This window comes from Rattus rattus, chromosome X (genome assembly GCF_011064425.1).
Source record: "Rattus rattus isolate New Zealand chromosome X, Rrattus_CSIRO_v1, whole genome shotgun sequence".
NCBI lineage: Eukaryota > Metazoa > Chordata > Mammalia > Rodentia > Muridae > Rattus > Rattus rattus.
The window spans coordinates 37,092,722-37,117,245 of record NC_046172.1 but is presented as its reverse complement, the minus strand read 5'-3'; the positions used below and the strand labels follow the sequence as shown (position 1 = coordinate 37,117,245).

The window sequence follows — 24,524 nt, the reverse complement described above, 5'->3', positions numbered from 1 at the left end:
AATAGGGGAGGCATCTGATGGTTAATTTTGGCTTCTTGTGCACTGTCCACAGACACGTACAAAAACTGATCAAACTTTTAAAAATATGACAAATGATCAAAATCATAATGGTTATAAGATGAAAACCTATAGTTGCCAAAGTACTGGTATATTAGGCATTGCTGCATCCTGCATGAAACCTGTTTAGTATACCTATATATTTGTAAAACATGCCTTTTAAAGCAAATTTGAAATTTACTGGGTCAAAATTCAGTGAACGATCTAGGAATATTAAAATACCAGAATGTATCATATATAGTAATAGTTATAAGACATATGTATATATATATATGAATAATACATATAGTATCTATGTATACAATAATTAGCTAATGATAGAAATGTACCTCTAACTGGGTCATGACAAAAAATAATTGATTTGCCATAAATAATATTTGTTCAATACAAGATGCTTCATTGAGTCGTACTTTGTTTTGCATTGTTCTCATTTAAGTTCTCTATTTGTAAAAAAAAAAAAAAAAAAATCCTGGTAGAGACACAAAGGTCAGAAGGCTAGCTTCACCTACATGAGTTTGAGGCCAGCTTGGGCTGCATGAGACCCTGTCTCATAAGAAAAAAAAAATGAGACTTTGTCTTTCAAACAGCCTGAAAAGGCCCCAGGACTCACTAAGGCACCATTCAGTTTCCTTGTGCAAGCTGCCATCTTGTGGTCTTTACGTTGCAATGCAGCACACTTCTTTTAACTGAAAACTTGTAAATTCTCTTTTCTTTCCTTCTTCCCTCCTGTTTTCCTCCTCCATTCCCTTTATTGCTCAGAGCTGGAGGTGGAGCTCAGGGCCAGCCAGGCATGCTCACTATTGAACTACTTATCTGGCCATTGACTTTTGGGGGACAGGGTTCATGAGAATAGCTTCATACTGTGATCCTCCTGCTGCTGCCTCTCCATTGCAGTGATTTCAGGTATGAACTACTATACTCAGGCATAGTGAGTATAATAATTACTGTTTGTCCTTTTTGAAAAGCTAGATAAGCAAGCTAAGAATATATAGAAGTGTTTTAATATATAAATGTATGAATATATAAATATATACATATATGCATGCATACATGTATATGAGTGTGTATGAGTCCTTTTACGAAGATGCATTTTTGGACCCATTTTCCTGGAGAATAAATATATCTTTATATTTTTACATGTTAAAAACACTGTATGCATGGACATTTTATAGGCCTGGAGGACTGAGCATAAGGCTCGGTGTTAGAATAATTACAGTGACCCTGTGTGTGAAGTCCTGAATTTGAATACTAGTATGTTTTTTTTTTAAAAAAATGATATTTCAGAGACCTGGTATTGTCGTAATAGTCACAGGTTAACAAAATAGTGTAAGGATGCCATACTTATTTCAGAGTTAAAGTTAAGATGTAAAACAATTGTTAATACAATAGCTATATGCCAAGGCTGGTTGATATCCATGGGACAGCTTACCTTTTTTGAGAAAGGAAGAAGGGGTGGATGCAGGCAGAGGACATGAGAGGAATTGGGAGGAGAGGAGGGAGGGGAAGCTGCAATCAGGGTGAAAAGTTAATAAATAGCTAAATTAAAAAATTAACTAACCATTACAACCTGGAAGCTTGTTGATAGATGGGAAGTTTAGTGTTTAGTGTTTAGCATTAGATGTACCTTTGGACAGAAATGCTGGCTCTAAGGATAGACTGTGGGAAATGATTCCTTGTGTGAGATTCTGGAAAGTACTAAATCCCTAAAAGAACAATATATCATGATCATTGGTGTAGCTGCAAAAACACAGCTCTCACCTCAAAGGGGAAAATAATGTATTCTGGGGCAAAATATAAGTTACTGTGACCTCAGAATACAGATTTTTTTTGTTACTGCAAATAGCATGTTTTACTGTGGTAATAATTCCATGGATTTTTTTTTATAGTAACAAAACAGAGAAAAGTAACTGATTAAGGCACTTTCCAAATGGTCAGTACATCATGTAGGTGGGCTATAGCATGACAGGGAGAACTTGGTTATAGGACTTAGATCAGTGGTTCTCAACCTGTAGGTTCAGAATCCTTTCAGGTCACATATCCTGCATATTTACATTATGAATCATAACAGTAGCAAAATTACAGTTAAATAGCAATGAAATAATTTTATGGTTGTGGCTCACCACAACCATTAGCTGTACTAAAGGGTCACAGCATTAGGAAGGTTGAGAACTACTGACTTAGATATTATCTGACAGCATTCTTAGTCCTTGTATTGGCGAGAAGATAGTGTTTTGTTAATACATCCCAAAAGGTCTTCAAAATCCCAGTCACGGGATGTTAGCCTAAGTAGGGGATCAGGTGGGTGGATGGCAAAAAGTGCTTATTTGATAAAGATAGCCCAAGGTAAACTAATTAGGTTCTGAAACTACAACATTCCAAGCTCTCCACATTGCTAAAGTTGTTATCAATCATCCTTTGCAGAATTAGGTCCCCCCGTCCCCCCAGGAATTCTTGTTCAAATAGGGAAGCTCAGAATGCTGGCAATAATTAACTGAATAATATATGTTCGACAGAAGACTAGAAATGTGACATAATACTACACTAAAGTGACTAACATATTCTACAGAAGCTTCAAGCTGCCTATTGAGTGATTTAAGATGAGCTCCTCCCATGGCATGGCTTGGACCTTAAACTGCACAGATAACTATTAAACAATAGCTTCCTATTTTCCTTGATGCATTGGCAGCTATCTTTAGAACAGAGATTCTCAACCTTGTCACTATTGATATCTTGGGTCCTAATCTTCTTTTAAAGTGTTTGAGTGTTTTGCCTGCATGCATTTATGTATACCATGTGCCCTTGGATGCCAGAGGATGGTGTCAGTTCTTCTGGAACTGCCATTATGGTTGTAATTCCCCATGTGGATGCTGGAAACTGAAGCCTCATCCTTCAAGAGTATCGAGTGAGCCATTTCTCTAGCCTAGGCTCTTATTTACTTTCCTTAGTATATATTATATACAATAATGTCTCATGACAGTTTCATACATGTCTACACTATGGTGTAATTATATTCACCCCCAAACACACTTTGTCCCTCTTCCACCTGTCATTATCATTGTTTATATCAACATGCGTGAATTGTCATAAGTCTACATGTACCTTAACAATGGTTATATCACTGACAAAAATTCTTTTCCAACACCGATCAAGTACCTATAGAAATTTATAAAGGGGAGGGCCTTATGAGTTACTCCCCCAAAGCACCTGATAACTGCTCATAAATCCTCTTAAAGGGGTGGCCATTTAATTCTCCTGTGGAATTGCTAACATAGTTGACAAGATGTTTAGCAGTATCCCTGACTTCTACCCAGTTGATGGTAATAGCACTTATTTCTGGGTGCTGGGGGGATTGGACTCAGAGCTTCATGCATTCTAAATACATGCTCTATCCCTGAGCCTTTGGCGCCCAGCTCTTCCACGTATGTTTTTAAATTTGAGGACAATTGTGAGGGTTTCAAGAACAATTTCTGGGCAGAAAGGCTGTAAATTTAAGTACCTATCCAAAGGAAGGAGATAACAAAAGGACAAAAAGCCATGCATACAACATAGTAGACCAGTAGTGACATGGCAGGGAAGACCTTTAGAGAAAGAATAGAACCTGAATAGAACCTATCTCCAGGTAGAGTTGTTCATTGTGCCTTCATAAGTTAATAGAAGGGGCTAGAAAAGATAGTTCAAGAGTTAGGAACACTTACTGTTAGAGTTCAGTTCCCAATACCTTTGTCAAATGGCTCAACCTGTAACTGAGCTGCAGGGGATATAATGCATTTGGCCTCTGAGTCACCTGTACTCATGTGTGTTCTCTGTCTCTGTCTCAAAAATAAAAACAAAATTGTTGTGATACAGTTGGGCTGGACAATTACCTGGCCAAGGGAATACTTCTCCGAAAGCCAGGTTCACTTGAAGCCATGCTACCCAGATGGGAGGAATAATTAGTGCTGTACTGAGATAATGTACTTTTTCTTCCAGAATCCCTACCCCCTAGAACAGTCCCTACAAGTTACCATGAGGTTCTATTCTTTTTATGAATACATTTTAAGTTTTCTTTTTGAAAGTATAATTACACCATTTCTTTCAATTTTTCTATAAACCCTCCCATATATTGCACTTAGGTTGCATTTTTAGCTAGCTAGTAAAAGCATTCCCTTAATCATTGTGTCCTTCACAATTCACTGCTATCCTAACAGTACTCTCTGACAAGGTGATCCTCAAAGCATTTAGGAAGCCAAGGGCTTTTAGCTTTAAAAAAAAAAGTGTCTCCAGACAAGTACCATGACCACTGAGGGTGAAACCCCTCACTTCGCTAAGCAGCTCCTCTCTAGATGATGGCAGGAGGTTAGCATCTTCTCGAATGGGTCTTTGGGCAGTGGCCAGGCCCTGTTCTTTCCAATATAGTAATGGCCACCTTTTAAATCACTTTCTCCCAGGTTTTTGTTTAGGGTGTCATTTGGATTGTGGACTTCCACTGGTAAGTTTAAAACAGACAAGAATGGATGTATTATTTTATTCATAGGATATTTGTATCAGTTACTATGAAAAGTCAAGAGCATTAATGTGTTGTTACTTGTAGTTATCCAGAAATCATCACACTATCAACACTGCTTCAGTAATCCTTCAAGGCAGAAATTTGTCATTTGGTCACTATTTCTGCCACGTGCTTAGATGATCAAAAGTTGCTAAATGTTGACACATTAATGACTGGATTTTTTGAGTGGCTCAAAAAATGTTACATTTACTACCTAAAAATGCACAAGAATCTGACAAAATGTCACTAAAACTATGTAGGAAGAAGGCACATAATCATAGTACTTGGGGCAATAAGACAATCTGAAGTTTGAGACCAGCTTTGGTGACACAGACTGTGTCCCAGTAAACAAGCAAAATATAGAGGCTTATTCCACAAAGAAAAGCAACCTGTACTTATTCTGTAGAAAGGGAGTCTTAGGAATCTAATTGTAATGGGTATATCAAAGTTCTCACAAGTCTATTTTACAAAATATAAAATCTTCGATTCACTTAAAGGCCGTTTTCTAAAATTCTTACTGTAAGCTAGCACTTAAAAGGCACTTAGACCCCCCATGTCCATTTCTAAAAGTCTAAGTCCACCACTTACAGTGATGGCCTTTCCAGGGAAAGGGGGTTTCAATAGTGAGGGCATGAGCATCCAAGAGAGGAAGAGGTTGACTCTTCTGGATACCAGGCCTTTTAACTACATGGAACACATAGAATTACCATAAAAGCTATATTTGAGTGATTTAGTAGTTTATATGTGGGGATATACATACATAAATACACACACATAATATACGTAGAGATTCAGTTTTTCTTAAATACAACAATATACTACTTTTAGATTTGAAAATGTGAGTTTAAAAAAGCATGGAGCATTAGAAAGCTTTGTATTATATATAGATCAATGAGCTTGAATTATGGGGGTTAGCTATCCATATATGATGCTGTGAAAAGTATTCAGAACTTGATCTCTCCTCGAAGATTTGCAGAGATATAAGGCCACGTGGACTGTTAAGAACTCAAACATCAGAGTTAGGGTTCAAATTCTGATGCTGCCTATTTCAGCAAGTATGTTAACATTGGGTAATTTACTGGAATTTTCCTCATCTTACAATAAACAGTTGTGATATAAAGTGAAAATGTGTCTGGCCTTAGAATAATGCCTGCCATGTGGTATGCATTTCATAAATGGCAGCTATGTGGATTAAATTTGTTACTTCTTACTTTAGAAAGATGGAGAATGCTTTTCTATGTTTAAGGCCTACCTTGATCAGTAAATATCTTTGGACTATGAGATAGATTTTGATAGTATCTAAGAAATCACAATGGCAAATGAATATGGTAATAACACAATGACCTTTATTGAGAAGGTCCAAGCATCATAACTGAAGTACTTTTCAGTTTAGCTTGTCGAAATACTTCAGTTTTCCAGCTGGATCTGGGATTATCTGTTAAAACAAAAAGCAAATTATTCATTTAAAAATGCCAAGGTCCATTATGAATAGCTTGGCATTAATTGCCCCCTGTTGACTAAAGATGTAACCATTGATTTTTGTATACCAAATCAGATTGTTACTGCTTAGGAAAAGGTACATTTGCCCTATCTACTAATTTTAGCTATTCCAAAAAGCAAATATATTTCTCAATGAATTAACATTTGTACCTAGGCAACCCAAAATTTATCTACAAGTTTTATTTATAAAATTTCCCTTGACCACCAAGCTTTCATAGCACATTTGAGCCTGAGCTAATAGCTCACACGGAAAGCACCACAGATGCATTTTAAAATTGATTTGCTGATGTTATAATAATAACCTGAAAAGGGGGCAGTATGTTCACTAAGAATTTATTGAATGGATTTTCAGAGATATTTTGAGTACTGGGGGTTGAACCCTGGGCCCTTCAACTGTTAAGCAAGAGCATTATTACTGATCTGTATCTAAAGCTCTGCTTGAGGCTTTTCGTGTTTAAATTAGGACCTTGCTGTATTTTCTCTTCTGGTTTTGAACTCATGTATAGTTTAGGCAGGACATGAACTTTTGATCTTCCCTCCTCAGCCTACTAAGTAACTGGGATTATAGATTTATATCACTAAGCCCGGCTCACAGTGTAATATTTTATAATATCTAGCTGAAAAGTATAAAGGACAACACAGATCAATAGTAAAAATTTAGTGAATGAATACTCAAAAGAAAAAGAAACTCCTCCAAGGAACATGGAGACATGAAGTTACTGTATTAAAGGTATCCTGAGTACTAGATTTTTTTAAATGATAAATTTGTATATAAATTGAGTTTATTTGGTTGATTGTACAGGCTTATATATAACTATAATGAAAAAGCTAGTGGTTTAAAAATATTTCTACTTTTTTTTCTTTCTTTTTTCGAGCTGAGGACTGAACCCAGGGCCTTGCACTACATTAGGCAAGCGCTTTTACTGCTGAGCTAAATCCCCAACCCGTATTTCTACTTTTTTAACTTGACAAACAAAACCAGAAAAATGTAACAAAACAAAACAACAAACCCAGGGTTGATGGGATAGTGAATAGGATGAGAAGGAAAATGGAAGACTTCTCCAGATTATAACTGAGCTGAAATATGAAATGAAAAAGAGAGCCAACCAGTCACAGAGACTAATGAAGAAAGAGCCAAAAGAGCTGGTAAAGATGGCTCAAGTAAAAGCCCTTGCCATACAAGTCTGAAGATCCCTGGAACCCTCATAAAGGTGAAAGGGGAGCAGACCCCACAAGTTGTCCTCTGTTCTCCAAACACGTAAGTTCTTTTTAAAGAAAGAATAGCAAAGGCAAAGCCTAAAGGCAGGATCCATGTTCTAAAAAGAAAAAGGGGTACATCTGAAGGAAAAGAGTTACCTACCACTCCCACTCCATGTCTTTGGTTAATGGTATCTTAAGATAATTTCTTCCTTCCATGCAATATTTTTTCCCAACTACTGTTTGATTTTTTCTTTTTTTATTGGTTATTTTATTTATTTACATTTCAAATGTTATTCCTCTTCCCAGTAAAATCTGAAGTTTTAGATGTTGTTTAAGAAAAGTTTCAAGCAAGTTTCCAAATTATATTCTAGCCAAAGGCTACTCCAGGGATTGATTGCTTATAAACCATAACAGTATCCCTAAGTATAGAAATGTATCTGCTTGAATCTTTTTCTTTAGCCTCAGTGTTTAGGAAAACCAGATTTTCTCAGAAGCTTTTTACTATGCACAGAGAGGTTTTGCTTGGAACTGTTTTCTTGGCTCACACTATAGGAAGAAATTCCATACACATCCTCTAAGTTTATTCTCCCATAGCTCTACTGTGCCTTCTTGGTCTTTCCTTTTTTTTTCTTAACATTGTATGTCTCTGGATAGTTAGCTTTTAAAAATTTACAATATTACCTAAATTCTCACTTCCCTGATTTGAAGCTACTCTCCCAACAGCCCAGAAAAATGTGTGCAGTATGATTTCTGCTTAGTAATAATTACTTCACTTAGGAAATCAGGACAGTCTGATTATAAAGAAAGATAACATTAAAGTTGGCATACAATTTTGGCTCTGGCCATGCCTTTAAAACAAATAACAATATTAATACAACTTACTGTTTCACTACCAGGTTTCCAGCCAGCAGGGCAGACTAAAAGAAACAAAAGGAAGAAAAACACAGTTTAAGAACAGCTTAATTTTCTTTAGTATTTCCTAATCCTGTTTCCTTATGAAAGAAAAACCATATTAAACATGTCCAGACCATCAAGCACTTGGCTTCTGTTAGCTTGTCTGCTAACAATAAAGAATTTTATATATAGAGTTTATTAGAAGGTACTTTATCTATTTTAATTTTTACCAATTATACTTACATTTATAATATGAAAAATAAAATGGATATTTATAATGAAATGGAAGATATGGGTAGCTGGTGAACTAAAAATCCTATGTGAGGCAAAATTTCTTCTCAATTTATATACATGACCTGTAAGATTATCTGGCTTATATCCTGCTATATTTTGTGGTACTGCCAAGGTTTCCTGTTTATCAATAGACTTTAGAATGTGCTCAGTTAGGGACTGAGCTATATTTTCTATACTCCCCAAATTTGGCCAAATTATACATTTCAGGAGTACAGAGTAATGTTTTATGCATACATTTTGTGATTATTAGATCAAGCTAATTAGCCTATTTTACATCAAATAACTTACTGTGCAGCTCAGAAATTACATACTTTCCTTTTTTGCAGTATGCCATGTTTTAATTCTATTTCAAAAATTGGTTTCCATTTTTAATGTTTTGGTACCTAAATTGTTACATAGAGCAATTACATTCTTAAAGGTTTATATAACAAACCCTATTTTAGCAGAATTTGCCATTTTCTATTTAGCTACTGCTGAAACTTGTGAAAGACAGATATTGATTATGGGTGTGATACTGAATAATCTTAAGGACTACATAATATAGAAAGCTATATCAGAATGGCCCGTCTAACAAGTTGACCGATGTGTTGGGTTTGTGGGCAAACACTGAGCAAGTGTTTGAGCACTGTCTTCCAGTTTCTACTGCTATGATAAAATGCCATGACCATAAGCAACTTAGGGAAGAAAGGGTTTATTTCACTTACATTTTCACATCACAGTTAATCTTTGAAGAAAACCCATGGAAAAATGCTGCACTGGCCTGCTCCCCATGGCTTGCTCAACCTGTTTTGTTTGTTTGTTTATTTCGTGTGTGTGTGTGTGTGTGTGTGTGTGTGTGTGTGTGTGTGTGTGTGTGTGTCCATCAGCCCAGGCAGGGGTGGTCCTGCCCACATTTAGCTAACCCTCTCACATCAATAATTAATCAAGACAATACCCCAGAGACTTACCTATAGGCCAACCTGATGGAGGCATTTTCTCAATTGAGTTCATTACAGTACAGTGATAAAATAGCTAAATATAATAATGAAACATACAAATAAAACCTACACTACTAAATATTGTCATATTGGTACTACATTTTTATAGAAATTTCTATTAAACTTTTAAAAATTCTAGGAGAAACTTTTTTCTTTCAGTTTATTCAAAGGGACTATGCAAAATTTATTCAAAGAGACTATGCAAAATAAGGAATATTTTTGTCAGAAGATAGTAGTGATATTTTGTTAAAAAATTAAATTAACAATTTTGCTTGCTAAAAGAAATCTACTAAATTGAAAACCATAATCAGAGTATGTTGGAAGCATTCAAATTACATTTAGAATAAGAAATTAAATTATGCTAATACCCACAACCAGATCCAGGTCTGAGTTGGCCCACCCCAACATCTACCCCATGTATGAACAGCTGAAGTATGTGAAGGTCCTGCAGATCCAAAGCTCCAGGATTTCCATGACACAGGGCAACAACAGGATTATCTGAGAGGAGACCCTGTGAGGATCCATTATTGAAAGTGTAGCAAGAGCCAGAGGGCTCATTGCAATGAACAAATGTGGACAGAGGTATACTGTGGGGCACACTGTGACATACTATAGCTTCCACAACCAGATTTTGTTTTGTTTGTTTGCTTTTGGCGGGGGTTGGGGAGGGGGCAAAGGCAGCAAGCAGATATGAAGGGACAGGGAGATAAGTGGGATTAGAGTACATAATATGAAATTCACAAAGAACCAATAAAAAGTTAAAAAATTGATTTATGTACTACAAAAGTTAGAAATATAAACTACTTTCATATTAAAATTACAAAACATACATTGTACTCTGATACAATAAAAAATAAATTGCCCATTGCCACAAAAATAATTAAAATGACTTTCTATCTTTAGCTGTTGAGCCAACTATGTAGTTGATAAGTTCTAAGAGGAATTTTAATGGCTTGCTAGCAATGGGTAGCAAGTACTCAGAGAACTGATGTTTTGAGTAACTAGGATCAGCAGATTAAAAGGTGCTGGCTCGCCAAGTGTGTGCGAATTCAATCTGTGAGGAGCTCAGCCTTATCTCTAAGAATAAATTAAAATATCAGGTATGTTCTTGCTAATGAGTGCAGTATTTTGGGGGATAATATTGTGTCTTTTAATATAAAGAGCTCATGAGTGAAACATTTCTGCATCAAGTATTATTAGTATGCTTGGGGTGTATTTATTTAGATAACAAGGGCTCATCTATTGTCTAGTTTTATAATCATAATATATAATTTTCATCAGTTTGAAACAAAATTATTAAGCAGACAAATGAGAAATATATTTAGAAAGATAGCATGATTGCTTGCTGTTTAATTTTATTTTGATTCCTTATTTTTATGAACTTGTGACTAAAATAAAAGAACACTGTTTAAATGATCTTTAAAACACAGCAATGATTATTGTATTGGATGGGTTGAATTTATTTTCTATTTTTCTTCTGAGATAAGATTTTTCCTGTGTTAGTTCTCAAGGCTCTAGTTTGTGCTTTAAAAAAAAAATCCAAGTGACTTACTTAAAGGAGTAAAAAGTCAGACAAGATTTCTACTCTGACAATTCTAGAGGTAGAATCTACAGAAATATTAATCAGTCTATTTTTTATTTCACTAAAAACCCCCTTAAATTGAAAAAGATAACTTGGACTGTTATTAAAGTATTGAAATCTTAAAGAATGCAACTCAATGTGCTATTAAGATGTTAACATGAGATTTAGGAGAGGGAGAATAAAGGAAAGGTTATAATTTATGGTTTAATAAGATTTTGTGTCTAATCAAGAAAAATTATTCCCTGCCTGACACACATACAATAAAAATCAACAAACAAAAAAGATGGGCAGAAGGTCAAAGACCTTATAAGGGATCAATCCTATTACTGTTGGTTTGCTCCATGGACATGTCAAATTGCCTTCTAACAATGTTACACATATAGCATGTTCATGTTTATACATGTAGACAGTGCTGCTTTCAGCCTGCATCTGAAAAGCTATTTTGCGGTAGGTGGCAGTTAATGCATAGATTCATAACTCGTCAAAATGCTGAGAATAAGTGACTGTTAAGTACTTGGCCCTAAAGAAAACATCTGTATCACCCCTCCAAGGCTCAGGAACATCTTGGAAGACTGACTGAAACAGTGTTAGGAAGCAGAGAATGAGGAGGAACATTAGGAAATGACACTTTCTGGGCACGACACAACAGTTGTACTCATGATCATAGCAGGTGTGGTTACCTGCACAAGACTGGGCCTATCAACATTCTACCATGGATAAGGGGAAGGATGCATAGACTTCCCCCCTCATTGAAGCATTTAATGGGTGAGGAAGTGTCATTTTCTTCCGTGTATAGCTACTGATACATTTTCCATGGTCTAGTAAATAACCCCATTTCTAGTCACCTCATACATGCAACCCTATAAGCTCAATGGGTCACCAATAAAAACATAAATGTAGAAGGGAGCTTGGTAGGAAGGAAGGAAGGAAAAGAATTTTGGTAGAAGAAGCAGATAAGAGGGTAATGAGGGGTAAAAAGAGCAAAATTCATTATAAATATGTACAAAATTTTCAAGTAAAAAAAGAAAAGGTTTTACAAAAGAAAGGTACCTTCTCCATGCTTGTCGGTGTACTGGAAGGCTTGAACCAAACGCAGTGTCTCATCCACTGATCTACCCACAGGAAGGTCATTCAGAGTAATCTGTCTTAGGACTCCTTTGTCATCGATAATAAAGAGCCCTCTGTGTCACAGGGATGGTAAAGGTGATCTTATTTCTTCTCAGTTAAGGTAAGTATTCTGCTATATAGAATCGTAGTATACTATTACCCAGTCTATTGCCACATACACTCCTCTTCCCCCATCTACTGTATACTTTCTGTATTATTATCACTGTTAAATAGTAGTTTAAAATTTTATTTTGGGGAACTGGAGATAGCTCAGCAGTTAAGAGCACATACTGGGGTTGGGGATTTAGCTCAGTGGTAGAGCGCTTGCCTAGGGAAGCGCAAGGCCCTGGGTTCAGTCCCCAGCTCCAAAAAAAAGAAAAGACAAAAAAAAAAAAAAGAAAAAAAGGAAAAGAGCACATACTGCTCCTCTAGAAGACCCATGTCTTCCCATCACCCACTTAAGGAAGCTCATAACTGCCTGTAACTACAACTCAGAGTATCTGATGGCTCTTTATGAAGGCACCATCACTCACATGTCTATCCACACACAGACATGTCCATATATCTAATTTAAGAAAAATGTTTGGGAGGAGGGCTTTTCACCCCTTCAGGATCTATAAGAAGACAATGGAAGGGCTTAACCCTTTGTGTATCTACAGGCAGTTAATGGTTGTTTGGGGAATGAATACATTTTTGAACCACTGGCAAGGATTCCATGGTTCTATTAACCACCCTACTTAAATATACTGCGACACACACATACATACACACACACACACACACACACACACACACACACACACACACACACACAGACACACGCACGGGCAAAGAAGACATAAAAGTAGGAATAATTAGGAGAGGGTTAGCAGGAGTTGGGCAAGAGTATATAATGGAGACTTTCATATGATCAGGATAGATTCATTATATACACATATGAAAATATTATAATGAAATCCTATATTACATATAATTAATGACTGTTTAGGAAAAGTTAAAAAAAAAACTTCTTAATCTACGTGGTGACCTTTGTCTTTAGTCCCAGCTCCAGGGAAACAAAGGCAAATAGATCTTTTTGAGTTAGGAGTCAGCCAGTTCCAGGCTAGCCAAGGATATACCTAAGACTCTGCCTCAGAAAGCAATACACAGTCTTTCTCTTTGAAGGGGGAAAAAAGTCTTGAACCTGACTTTAAATAATACCAACATTTGGGGAGCAGAAGCAGGACAGTTAGCTATTCAAGGTCATCCTTAACTATGTAGTTCAACTTCAAGGCCAGCCTGGGTTGAGAGACCTTATCTCAAAAAAAGAAAAGCTATTAATAAAAATAAAATGGCAAATTCATTATTAGGTAATATTACTTGGTTAATGTTTAACAACTTTTAAGGTTAAAATTGTCCTTTTTGTCATAGAATACTATTTTGTACTCATGTACTCCAGTGAAAGCTGCTGGGTAAAGCTTGGAGTGGCTGGGAGACAGAGACAAGCAGATCCTTGAGTTTGAGGCCGGCTAGGGATACACTGGCTCAAAAAACCAAAAAAGCAAAAAGGCTGAAAAGACTACTGGGTGAATACTGCCTTAGTGTCTCCAAAGATATGGGTTTCTGAAGTACTAAGTATGCATTAGAAAAACATTACTAGAGCCAGTTGAGAAAAAAAAGGAAAAAGTACTAAGGAGTTAGGAGATACAGTCTGGTCTTTGCTATCAACTTATTCTAGAACTGTGACTAAATTTATAGGAATCCACACATCTGTTTCTTTTATCTATAAATAGAGAGGTTGCCAAAGGCCTCCAGCTCTAACTGTGCAACTTGGGTTTAGTTGAAATAGGGCATCGACAATTTAAAGGCAATCTACAACATTCCTGCAAATAGACCAAAATAATATATTTGACCAAAATATCTATCTTCTGACTCCTAATCATCACCTATTTCTAGGGGGATTATAAATGTACTTGGATTTTTCAAACGTTAACCACTGAAGGGTACCTAAAGAGTATGTCAGAGTCCTCAAAGGTATACACCGTAGTCCTTTGAGATCTGATGGTTCCAGGTCCGAAAAAAGTGGAATCCTTATTAGCCCCAATCCTCCTTGTCTTCAGGGTATTGATCCTGTAATAGACCCGAACACTTCCCTCTCAGTGATAAGTAAATGGCATGTATTAAAAAGTCCACTTTCTATACATAAAAAGTATATTAATATAACTATATACATATGCCCCTCCTTAAAACAAAACAGGAGCAACTGTACTTTTCAATTTTGTGCCTTTTTTTTCTTACTGGTAGTATATCAGATCTTTTACATACAAAGGCACTTAAAATCTATGAAACACTGTATTTTACTGATTTCTACTGACAGACATAAAACTGATTACATTTTTCTTTTATGAATACTGCTGGAATAGATACTACATTTTTTTTCTCCAAACGTCTCTGTTAATTTAAAAGGGTATTGCACATAAGGTGTGCAGGATAATTATATTAGAAACTAACCTCCAACTAAAAAAGCTTTTAGTGTGTTTGCAAAAAGCTTTAGTGTGTTTATCAAAAAACACCTGTTGTTTGTATTTATAAGTTTAATAAGCTGAACATTGCATTTAAAAATCAAAAAAGAAATTTTTCAATTATCTTCACTATGTGAAAATATTTTACTTTAGAACTGCTGACATTATTGAAAATGATATATTGTCATACCCTTTTCAGGTTTTGAGAACATATGTCAAGCTGTTCTCCAGGTTGCTGGAATCTCTACTATGCTGGAGTGCCATTCCTTTACACCACTAGCAATGTTGGGTTTATCAGTCACGAAAAATGGCAGATGTTCTCATTTTACTTGCACTTTCTTGGCAGCTTGTTGGGTGAAACATTTTCTCTTGATAATATATTTTTTTACAGGTTACCTTTAGAACTATTTTTTAGTTTTGTATTTTGAAACAGGGATCTCACTTTTACCTTAGCCTAGACAGTCTTGATCTCCAGAATCCTTCTGTTTTGAGTCATACTAGTCTAAATTCATTTTTAAAATTACTCTTTTGAAAGTATAAAAATAATGATTTGAACTAACTTGCACTGATGTCTACTTAACAGAAAATGGAATGTTTTGCACCTTCATTAAGATACCCAATTTATAATTACTATATAATATTACCATATTGGGAGCTATCTAAGCAAGACTAAAAGTAAACCTATTAATTTTATCCAGTTTTAAAGGCAAAACGCGGCCAAAGGCCAAGTGAGTAAACTGAGAATCAATAGGCATGCTACTTCAGTATTTATGATTTGAATTCTTCAATTCGATCTAGCGATGATTTCAGTTGGACACACAAGGTGCTAAAAGTTTGGAAAAAGAAAACAAGTCAGTATTCTCAAAATAAGCATATACCTGGACGAACTTTCAAATGAGTTTTTGTTTATTACAGGCACTCAGCATACAAAAACACACCTTAAGAAAAACTAAGTTTTCTCCAAGTGAAATTCTAAGACTATTTAGTTAAATATTTGAAAGAAATGTTGAGTTCTCTATAGCATTTCAACAAGGATTCTTCTTATAATTCTATTGTTCAGTGAGTAGCCAATGTGTTTCCTACTTCCTCACAGCAGCACCCCTATTTCATAAGTTTTTAATATTCTGTAGTCCAGTACTTTATAGATTTGAAAGGATCTAAACAATGTCTATATCGTCTTTGTTACTTGTTTTTCTTTATTCTATGGGCCAGCCTCTACATGTATTTTACAGACCAGGCAATATACTTTAGTCCTATGTCCTGATTCTGAATATGTCCTCTTTCATACAAGTTACTGTCCCACAGTAATATAAAAATTTTATCAGAATGGCAGGTTGAGAGGGTATTACTCTGGCAGTAATTTTTGAAGTTTTCTTTTCTTTTATTTTTATGAGCGTTTTGCTGGCAGGTATGTCTGTGTAACATGTATGTGCTTGGTACCTATGGAAGCCAGAGAGAGTATTAAGTCACCTGAAACTGGAGTTACAGAGGGTTGTGAGAAGTTATGTGGATGCTGGAAATTAAACCCTGGTCTTCTGGAAGTACAGCCAGTGCTCTTAAACACTGAGCCATCTCTCCAGCCCTCCTGGGTAGTAATTTTTTTCAAATTACATTAAACTAATTTAGAGAGCTGTAACCAGTATTAAAATACAAACTATAATACACATACATAGGGTAGAGTTATTTATTAACAGACGTGTGTGTGTGTGTGTGTGTGTGTGTGTGTGTGTAAGTCTGTTCGTCAGTATTCAATCTTAGCGAACTTAAGTTTAGATCTCAAATTTTTAGAAAGGGACCACTTGGGAAAACCAAATTGGAAAGTTATGTGGGAAAAGTGATTATTTATCACTTTATGTGGATTTTTTTCAGTATTTTAACATCAAGCATCATTGTGCTTGTGCACAGACTGAATGTTACCCTGGGTTATGTATCCAGGTGTACTGGGTGACAATGAAATATGTGAGTCTTAATTTATGGTTATGGCTCAAAATTGTGAAAAACATATAATGTTTTAATGGACAAGAAGTTCTACTTGAGCCCAATAATAGTTAAAATAACTCAGTTGTTCAAGCACAACTTTACTGATGTGTGAACAGTACTGTCTTTGGTAACCTGGACTAAATGATATGCTAATTATTTTTTAAAAGAGATAATGATCAGTTCTGCCCTGTTTCTTATTATCTCAAAATTTCTACTTCTGGTTTCCATTAGAAATGATCTTAATCTTTTAGTTAATGGAGCCGGAGTATAAGCTTATTCGAAAGAACTTATTTTGGCTTTAATGTCCTAATTTTTATTAAAATTCTTTCCACTTGGCTTAGTACGAGAAGGTTGGCAAACTTTGTTCTGGCCAAAAGCCTATCCTTATTTAGTCAAATTTCTCTGCTGCAAAGCAACAATCACATGTATATTTATCTATAGCTCCCAGCCTGAATGAGGAAGATGGACAGCTGCAGAGATAATAAACACAGTGCTACTGTTCTTTGTCCTACAGAAAATGTTAACTCTTGGCTTACAAGTATACACTATTTCACCTACATAGTTCTAGATTCATCTTACTGGAAAAAGAAAGGTGCAGTATCAAAGGTAAGAGGATTTTAGTTACTTTATATATAACCCTAAAATTCATATAGGAAAAAATATAAAGGTTCAGATAACCTAATTCTTTTAGGGGGAGTTTCTTTTACACTTGTCAAGAATTTCATTCTTGGGGTTGGGGATTTAGCTCAGTGGTAGAGCGCTTGCCTAGGAAGCGCAAGGCCCTGGGTTCGGTCCCCAGCTCCGGAAAAAAAAAAAAAAAGAACCAAGAATTTCATTCTTGTCAGAATTATATTTTTCAAAATAAACTCCTCAATGTGATTAAAGCTATAAGACAATTTACTGTGAGTTGACTTTATGGCCAATTGTCTAAACAATGCTCTCAGAACTGAACCCCACAATCAAAAAGTATTATATATATTAAATATATATTAATATTAAAATGTTCAAAACTCAGGAAAACAACATAGCATATAAATTATCAAAGTCTCTATAGTAAATAGAATTATGTATGTACTCTCACAATAACTGCCTGCTGAAATATTACAAGTTTATTTTCTTGTTCTTATGACTCAGATATGTAGTAATGTTATCTTCCCTTCTTTCAGCTCGACTTATTAAGAACTATCAGCTGAAAGCCCATTTCAATGCTCTTAAAGAACAAACAAGATTGGCACTTCATTAGTGGCTACTTGTATGTATTACTTACAAATCCAGTGGGTAGAAAAAGAAAAAAACTAGTATTTCCCACGATAGTCCAGTTAATTTGAGCTCCTTGATTACTCAGTTTATCACAGCTGTTCCTTCAATAAGGTGCTGGCTTGGAAACTAAGAAAGAAAAGCAATTATCTATAACACTGAGAAAGCTGTTGGGATGGCATAGGACAGTGTTAGAAAAACATTAAAACTTGGGGCTTCTAAATCTTTGAACATCATTGGCAGTCTGGAAGCTTACAGACTTCTGAGAATGTAGAACAATAATTTATTGTTAGAGAATAAATAAGATACCAGGAATTACAAAGGAAACCAATTATGCTGAAATGTAAGCACAAACATTTTAAAAGTTAGGGATGGAATAATAGCATGTGCTTATTCACAACACCTTCAAGGTGCAAGATGTAGGAGTGATCTTGTAAATCTGTAAGGTACCACTGTCAGAATTCCTGCAATAACTATCACACAGCATGAAAGTCTGTGTGTGGTGCCATGGGCAACAGGTACAAGTAAGTACTTCTGGAGTGTGAGTTATTGCCCATATCTGTAATAGGAGAAAATAGTGAAAATACTTTTTATAAGAATTTTTATGGTTTCTTTAATTAACACACATTAAATTGAATAAAATGAGAAAAATGTCTTCTCATACCCACAAAGTCTTACATCTTATCCCTGCACTAAACCCTACCGGATATTTCACTACCGCCCCTCCAAGTTATCCCAGATTATGGGATAGTTTTCCTGGAAGTCTTTGAAAAAGGAGACAGCCCCCCCACAAACAGGTTTCAAGCGACCTGACGTAAAATTCAATAGTGTTACTGTGCTGTAAGGCATGCTGTAACACTAGCCAGCACCCTTTGATAATTATGTTCATTCATGCTACTGATACATTCAGATAACACTTTCAAAACCATTACATATAATGAGATCAATGCTTGCTTCCAAGTTGGACTAAGGTTTCTAAAAATCAACTCTCATACTTTTGTGTAAAAGTCAGCACTAAGCCACACGATAGAGACAAACTGAGGATGAATTTTCATGAAGCTGATTCTTACCAGAGTCAAAACTACCTAAATAATCTTGAATTTGTTAAGAGAAAAGTCCCAGATGAGAAAATTAGAAATGTGCTAAAATATATAGTACTTCAAATGCTTAAACAAGGGGTTATAAAACTGTAATGACCTGTTGTTATAACACTACTTAATGATTGTACATATACTGAAAACCATGTCAGGAAAATCTTATTCTGAAAATTGATTATTGCAAATTTTATTTTTGATTGAATGCAAAGTTGCTTTACTAAGATCTTTTAATACAATTCCAAAAAGCAGCACTTTGCATCTACTTTCTAAAAATATGTGATGCACACCTTTAGTTCATCATCCAGGAGACAGAGGCAGGTGTGTCTCTGTGAGTTTGAGGCCAGCATGGTCTACATAGAGTTCCAGGACAACCAGGGCTGCATAGTGAGACCCTGTCTCAACAAAGCAAGCAACACTGTCCTAACATCCTTAGAACATCCTTAACAACCCTGAACATAAGAATTCTGGTAAATACAAAGACAAGTATAATGAAGACAATTTAAATCCCCCATCTCTCTAACTACCATCAATTCTTCGGATCACAAACACAAATCTGGATCAGACTGCATCCTCCTTTCTAACTCTCATTGAGAAAAATGTATCATGATATTTTTCATTTATTAAAATGATTTAAAATTAGCCTTAATTGTTCTATAATATCTACTTTTTATGATTACAAAAATCTCCTTTGAAATGGTTTTGTTTCCAACAGGAAGTATATTTGAGGAAGCACATTTCAAAATATCTTCCTCAGGCAAGTGAAATCAATGAAACTTAGAAATATTTTTTAAAGCAAATCTGTCTTTCTAAAACCAACTCCAAAGTAGTTAACTTGTACTATGAAACTACTTAAGGAGGCAAATCAACTTGGCTTTTTTCATTCATGGCATGTGGTAGCAACATGCTACTATCTTTAGAGGTTCATAACTGGGAAGTAGCCAGGTGTGGTGGGGCACATTTGTAATCACAGCAATTTAGGTAGCGAACTGAAGTAGGAGGACCATAGAATCTGAAGCCATTTTGTCAGATCTGTCCAGTTCCCATGCCAATAAATAAATAAATAAACCAGACCCCCAAAATGTCGAGTATAACTGTTGCTTCACTGAATACTAGCACAGAATGTCCTACAACAACTGAAATTCACACACATTTACAGAATTCAAATAATCCCTAGGAAAAGTGGGTTATGGAAAAACAAATATGATATGGTTTGTATCTGTGTGCTCTGATCACTTTTTTGGCAACATTAATATCCAGATGCAGCAGGCCTCAATTTTCTCACGATCTTCTTACTCTGACGTGTCTTTTTTTTTTTTTTTTTTGAGAGTGGCCACTAGCTACAAACAGGACAGAAAGACAAATAATGAAAAACCCAATTGGCAGTACACCCCATTTTTCCACCAACCCAACTGTGCCTCTTCCACATCTTACCCAGTTTCCCTACAAAATTCTCCATAAGAAAGTCTTCGGGTTCTTTTTTTTAAAAATAAACATGAGTATCTATTAACTTTACAAAGTTTGGGGAGATGACTTTCAAAAAAAATCTTTATAAGCTTGAGAAAAAAAAGTTTGACCTTCTGACCATTTTGTTTAACCACTTTTCTGTTTAACCAAACTTTCTGTGAATCATTATTCAACTTATCAATGTACTTTCTTCCCTGGAAGAAAGAGACAATACTGTTGAGGGACTTTCAGATATTTAAGGATATCTTTTGGTTTGCACAACATCCTACACGACTGTAAGCCCGGGACTAGGAACACCCCAAGCTGTGGCTTTTGGGGTAACCACTAACTCTCCCGAAATCTGATCAGGGGAAACCATTTCTTTCTTCACAGGAACCCACCTCCATCCTCACACCCACAAAGGGTGGACTAAGAACTCCCAAGCAGCCTTGGGGGTGCGGCCCAACTCCAGCCCCACCCTTTTGTAGCATCCACAATTAGGGTCTAAAAGTCCCAGAGTTCTGCCTCATCCACCCAACCTCCGCCGGGCACCACCTACTCTTGGCTTTGCTTAGGTGCAGGGAGTGATCTACGACCGAAACCCGGGACACCTCTCCGGGGTACACTTGTCCACCAGCGTAGAAGTGACACTCATTTTCGCGGGTCCGGAACCGATCATCACTCTCCAAGCCCTGCAAAGCTTCAGTCTGTAACAGGAACAGCAGCAGAGGCGGCAGGACCAATACCAGCTTTCGAGTCCAGCGACGGGACGGCGTGGTCCCGTCCAGCAGCTTGGACCACGTTTCCATGACCAAGCGAGTGCGAAAACACATCCCTCAGTTAAAGAACCAAGTCCCCCCGCCGCCAGGCAGCCAGCTAAAAGGGCGCGCTGGAGACCGCGCGAACAAGGGCGCGGCCTCGCGAGACTTGCTCCGCCCCACTCCGCCCCTCCTGCCCCCGCCACGTGGGCGCAGGCTCCGCCCCTCAATGGGCTTCGCGCCTGCGGCCATAGAGTGGCCCAAGCTGGCGTGTTTTTCCAGGGGTGGCTCGTGGCTGATCTCCAGAGCACCAGCTGTCCACGCCCTTTCTTTGAAGGTGTGCTTCCACTGTCCATGCCTATGGCAATTGAGCTTCCCTATCTCCTCCTGCTCCATCCTTACAAGTGTTCAACAACCTCTCTGCCTGTGAAGGACTTGCAGTACAGACTTTTCGGTGTTATTTTAAGACAGGGTTTCTCTGTGTAGCTCTGGCTGCCCTGGAACTTACTCTGTAGACCAGGATGGCCTCAGAGTTCCGCTAGTCTCTGCCGCCCCCGTGAGTGCCGGAGATTAAAGGTGCATGCCACCACAATTTATACTTCTAAGGTCACCATATCTTTTTGTTTTGTTTTTGTTTTTGGCAGATCATACTTACAGGGTACCGTCTAATGAATATAACATGGAATGTAGTCACCACCACATTTACCTTTTTATGGGGAAACATCCAAAACAGTTATTTTGAAATATACTGATTAACTTGTCCTGTTGATTACTCAAGATTTGGGAGGCTGAGGGGTTCCAGGCCATGGGCAGTACAAAATTGCTGAAATTACCAGACATGCATGTGCTCCCCCCACCCCGAAATCCCAAAGTGATTTGACAGTGCCAGGAGTCATCTTTTCAGCTCTTTTCAGTCCCAGAAAAACTTGAGAGCAAAAAGCTAACCATTTATTTTCCAACAGAAGTTTGGGTGAATTAATTCTGCTTCAAAGATTTGCTTTTCCAGTCAATACCTGAAAAGTTCTTAGAAACACCTCCTAGCACAGCGCAGTACAGCTGTGTAATTACGCTTTACCCGTCTAGTCCTCTTCCTCTGCTGCTTTGCCTCTCCTACTCTCCTACCCATGATACACCAGGGCATATCCAGCCACCATTTAGTGATTGCTCCAGCGCCTAGGTGCTCAGTCCCTTTGTGGCTTTTCAAAGACTGAATTATGATGTCACCGGTCAGCCCCGTCTATAATTCTGGTTTAGACCTTGCCCATCCTCTTTTGAAAATTATTTAAAATGGGCTTTTTGTCTATGTCTGTACAGTGTTTGTGTGCCTGATGCTCATAAAGGCCAGGGTAGGACTTCGAAAGAGTTCCTGGAACTGAAGTTATAGACAATTTTGAGCTACCATGCGGGTGCTGGAAACCAAACCCTTGTCCTCTGGAAGAGCAGTCAGTGCTCTTAACTTCTGAGTCATCTTTCCAGCACCCTAATCCCATCTTTAATATAGAACTTTTGACTATGGGCCGTTAACATGTCTGCTCTCCCTTCCTCTACACGTTTGACCTGTTAATCCTTTCACACAATACTTTCCCAAAGCACAACTGACATATATTTATGACTCTATGAGTCTAGTATTCTTTTCGATACAGTGTGAGGAACTTCGTGACTTCCCTTTCTAGCCATAGTCTTTTTCAGTTTGGTGAAAACACAGAGGTAAAAGGGTCAAATCTGAAAAGTGGTATCTCCTGACTAGCCTTTCTCTTCCAGTAAGAATTGTGGTAAGCGGACAGTTTGGTGTGTCCAAGGTATGTATATTTTAAAATCAAATGCGGTGCTACAGGTACAGATGCAGCCGAGCTCACTCAGTCTTAAAGCATATGGCCAGGATATTTCAGCCCCACAAGCCCCCACGACCCCCGGAGAATATACTTACTCATAACAGTTTCCTGTAACTCTTCGGTTTCTGGAGGTACATAGATGGTAGGCCTCTGACGAGGTACCTCTCGCTCCGTTTCTTCTCCTTCCCTAGCTTCCTGCTCAACATGGAAGGGAAGTGGGACCCTGGGAGCTCGGATTTGAGATCCAGGGACTCGACTGTGGCTCATGCCTCGTGAACGGCTACGGTGATCCATGGTGACTGTAAAACAGCCACTAGCCCTAATGAATTATAAACCCTGAGTTGGGCCTCTAAGTTTGAACTTTGTTTTAAAAGCTGGAAAAGAATGATATATCCCTACACCTCTTTTATCCTAGGCTAAGCTGAGATGTCCCAATTGGTACCAGGGACCGCTCACCAGTTGGGCCCCATTAAACACTCTGCCCACTGGGGAGAGTGACCAAGTTGGTCACCTCCCTGGCACCTACTCTCTGTCCCTCAGTTCATCTGAAGTCTCTTGGTGGCTGGCATTCTGAGTGACGCGCTAACCCTGAGGCCTTTAGCCAATGACATTTGAGCAATCATTATGCTGTCATAATACTGTCCGCCAGCAATCTTGTTGTAGGGGGCCTGACCCACAAGGCACTTACCATACAGTTAGAGTTGGTTACAATATTAAAAATGTAATATTTAAAATATAAAATATAAAATATTAAAAATGTAATACCATCAGACAGAGGGGTTGCTCTAAAATCTATAATATTACAGATATTAATCAGTGGTCACCTACGTTTCTTGATTTGCTCATACATTGTTTTTGACTTCTAATGGAGCCCTAAATAGTCCAGATATTGTGGGAAAAATGCACACCCTTGTATGATTGCTAAAGTTTCAATATATCTTTGTGGAATCCCTATCTGAAATTTTCCTGGGTATACTGATAGGTTCTGAAAGACCCCCAGAGTGGGGAGACCCTCACTCAAGTCTTAGGATGACCCGACCCCCCCAAGAACTCACACAAGACCATCCTGCTGTAATCACATGAGGTTTATCGATAGGAACCAGTGCACTGGGGTCGAGACTCGTATCCCACACAGGGGCAGTGGAGTTCGACCCCCAGTAGCTAAGAGAAGGGGAATTTAAAGGAAGAAACCACAGCCCAAGGTGGGTAGGGAGGGCATCATTGGAAAATGTCAAGAATACCAGTGAAAAATCACAAGGAGGAGCTTCCAGTTTCTCAAGATTGTTTAACTTTGTGGTCAGCTAGTTCCTGGGAGAAGCTTTTTGTCATCTTTACTAGGTTAGGAATTGCATATCTTTTTTTTTTTAAATTTTAAGATTTATTTATTTTATGTGTGTGAGTACACTGTAGCTGTTTTCAGACACACCAGAAGAGGTCATTGGATCCCACTACAGGTGGTTGTGAGCCACCATGTGGTTGCTGGGATTTGAACTCAGGACTTCTAGAACAGTCAGTGCTCT

General features: G+C 37.4%; 1 protein-coding gene and 1 pseudogene across 1 annotated transcript; both read right to left on the bottom strand.

Moving 5' to 3' along the window:
• Positions 1–5,906: 5,906 nt before the first annotated feature.
• The window catches only part of LOC116889157, a 61,087-nt pseudogene continuing 42,469 nt past the window's right edge, over positions 5,907–24,524 (bottom strand).
• On the bottom strand, positions 17,962–21,346 carry LOC116889156 (peroxiredoxin-4-like). The gene is made up of 2 exons (XM_032890322.1): positions 20,974–21,346; positions 17,962–18,003 (listed from the first exon to the last, which is right to left on the bottom strand). The coding sequence occupies exons 1-2, from the start codon at positions 21,245–21,247 to the stop codon at positions 17,981–17,983; spliced, it is 297 nt and encodes a 98-aa protein (XP_032746213.1). The 5' UTR covers positions 21,248–21,346; the 3' UTR covers positions 17,962–17,980.

Coding starts and splice junctions, on each gene's coding strand:
- LOC116889156 (XM_032890322.1), bottom strand. CDS start 21,247: ATGTGTTTTCGCACTCGCTTGGTCATGGAAACGTGGTCCAAGCTGCTG. Junction 18,004..20,973: donor GCACCTAAGCAAAGCCAAGA/GTAGGTGGTGCC, acceptor TTTCTTTCTTAG/TTTCCAAGCCAGCACCTTAT.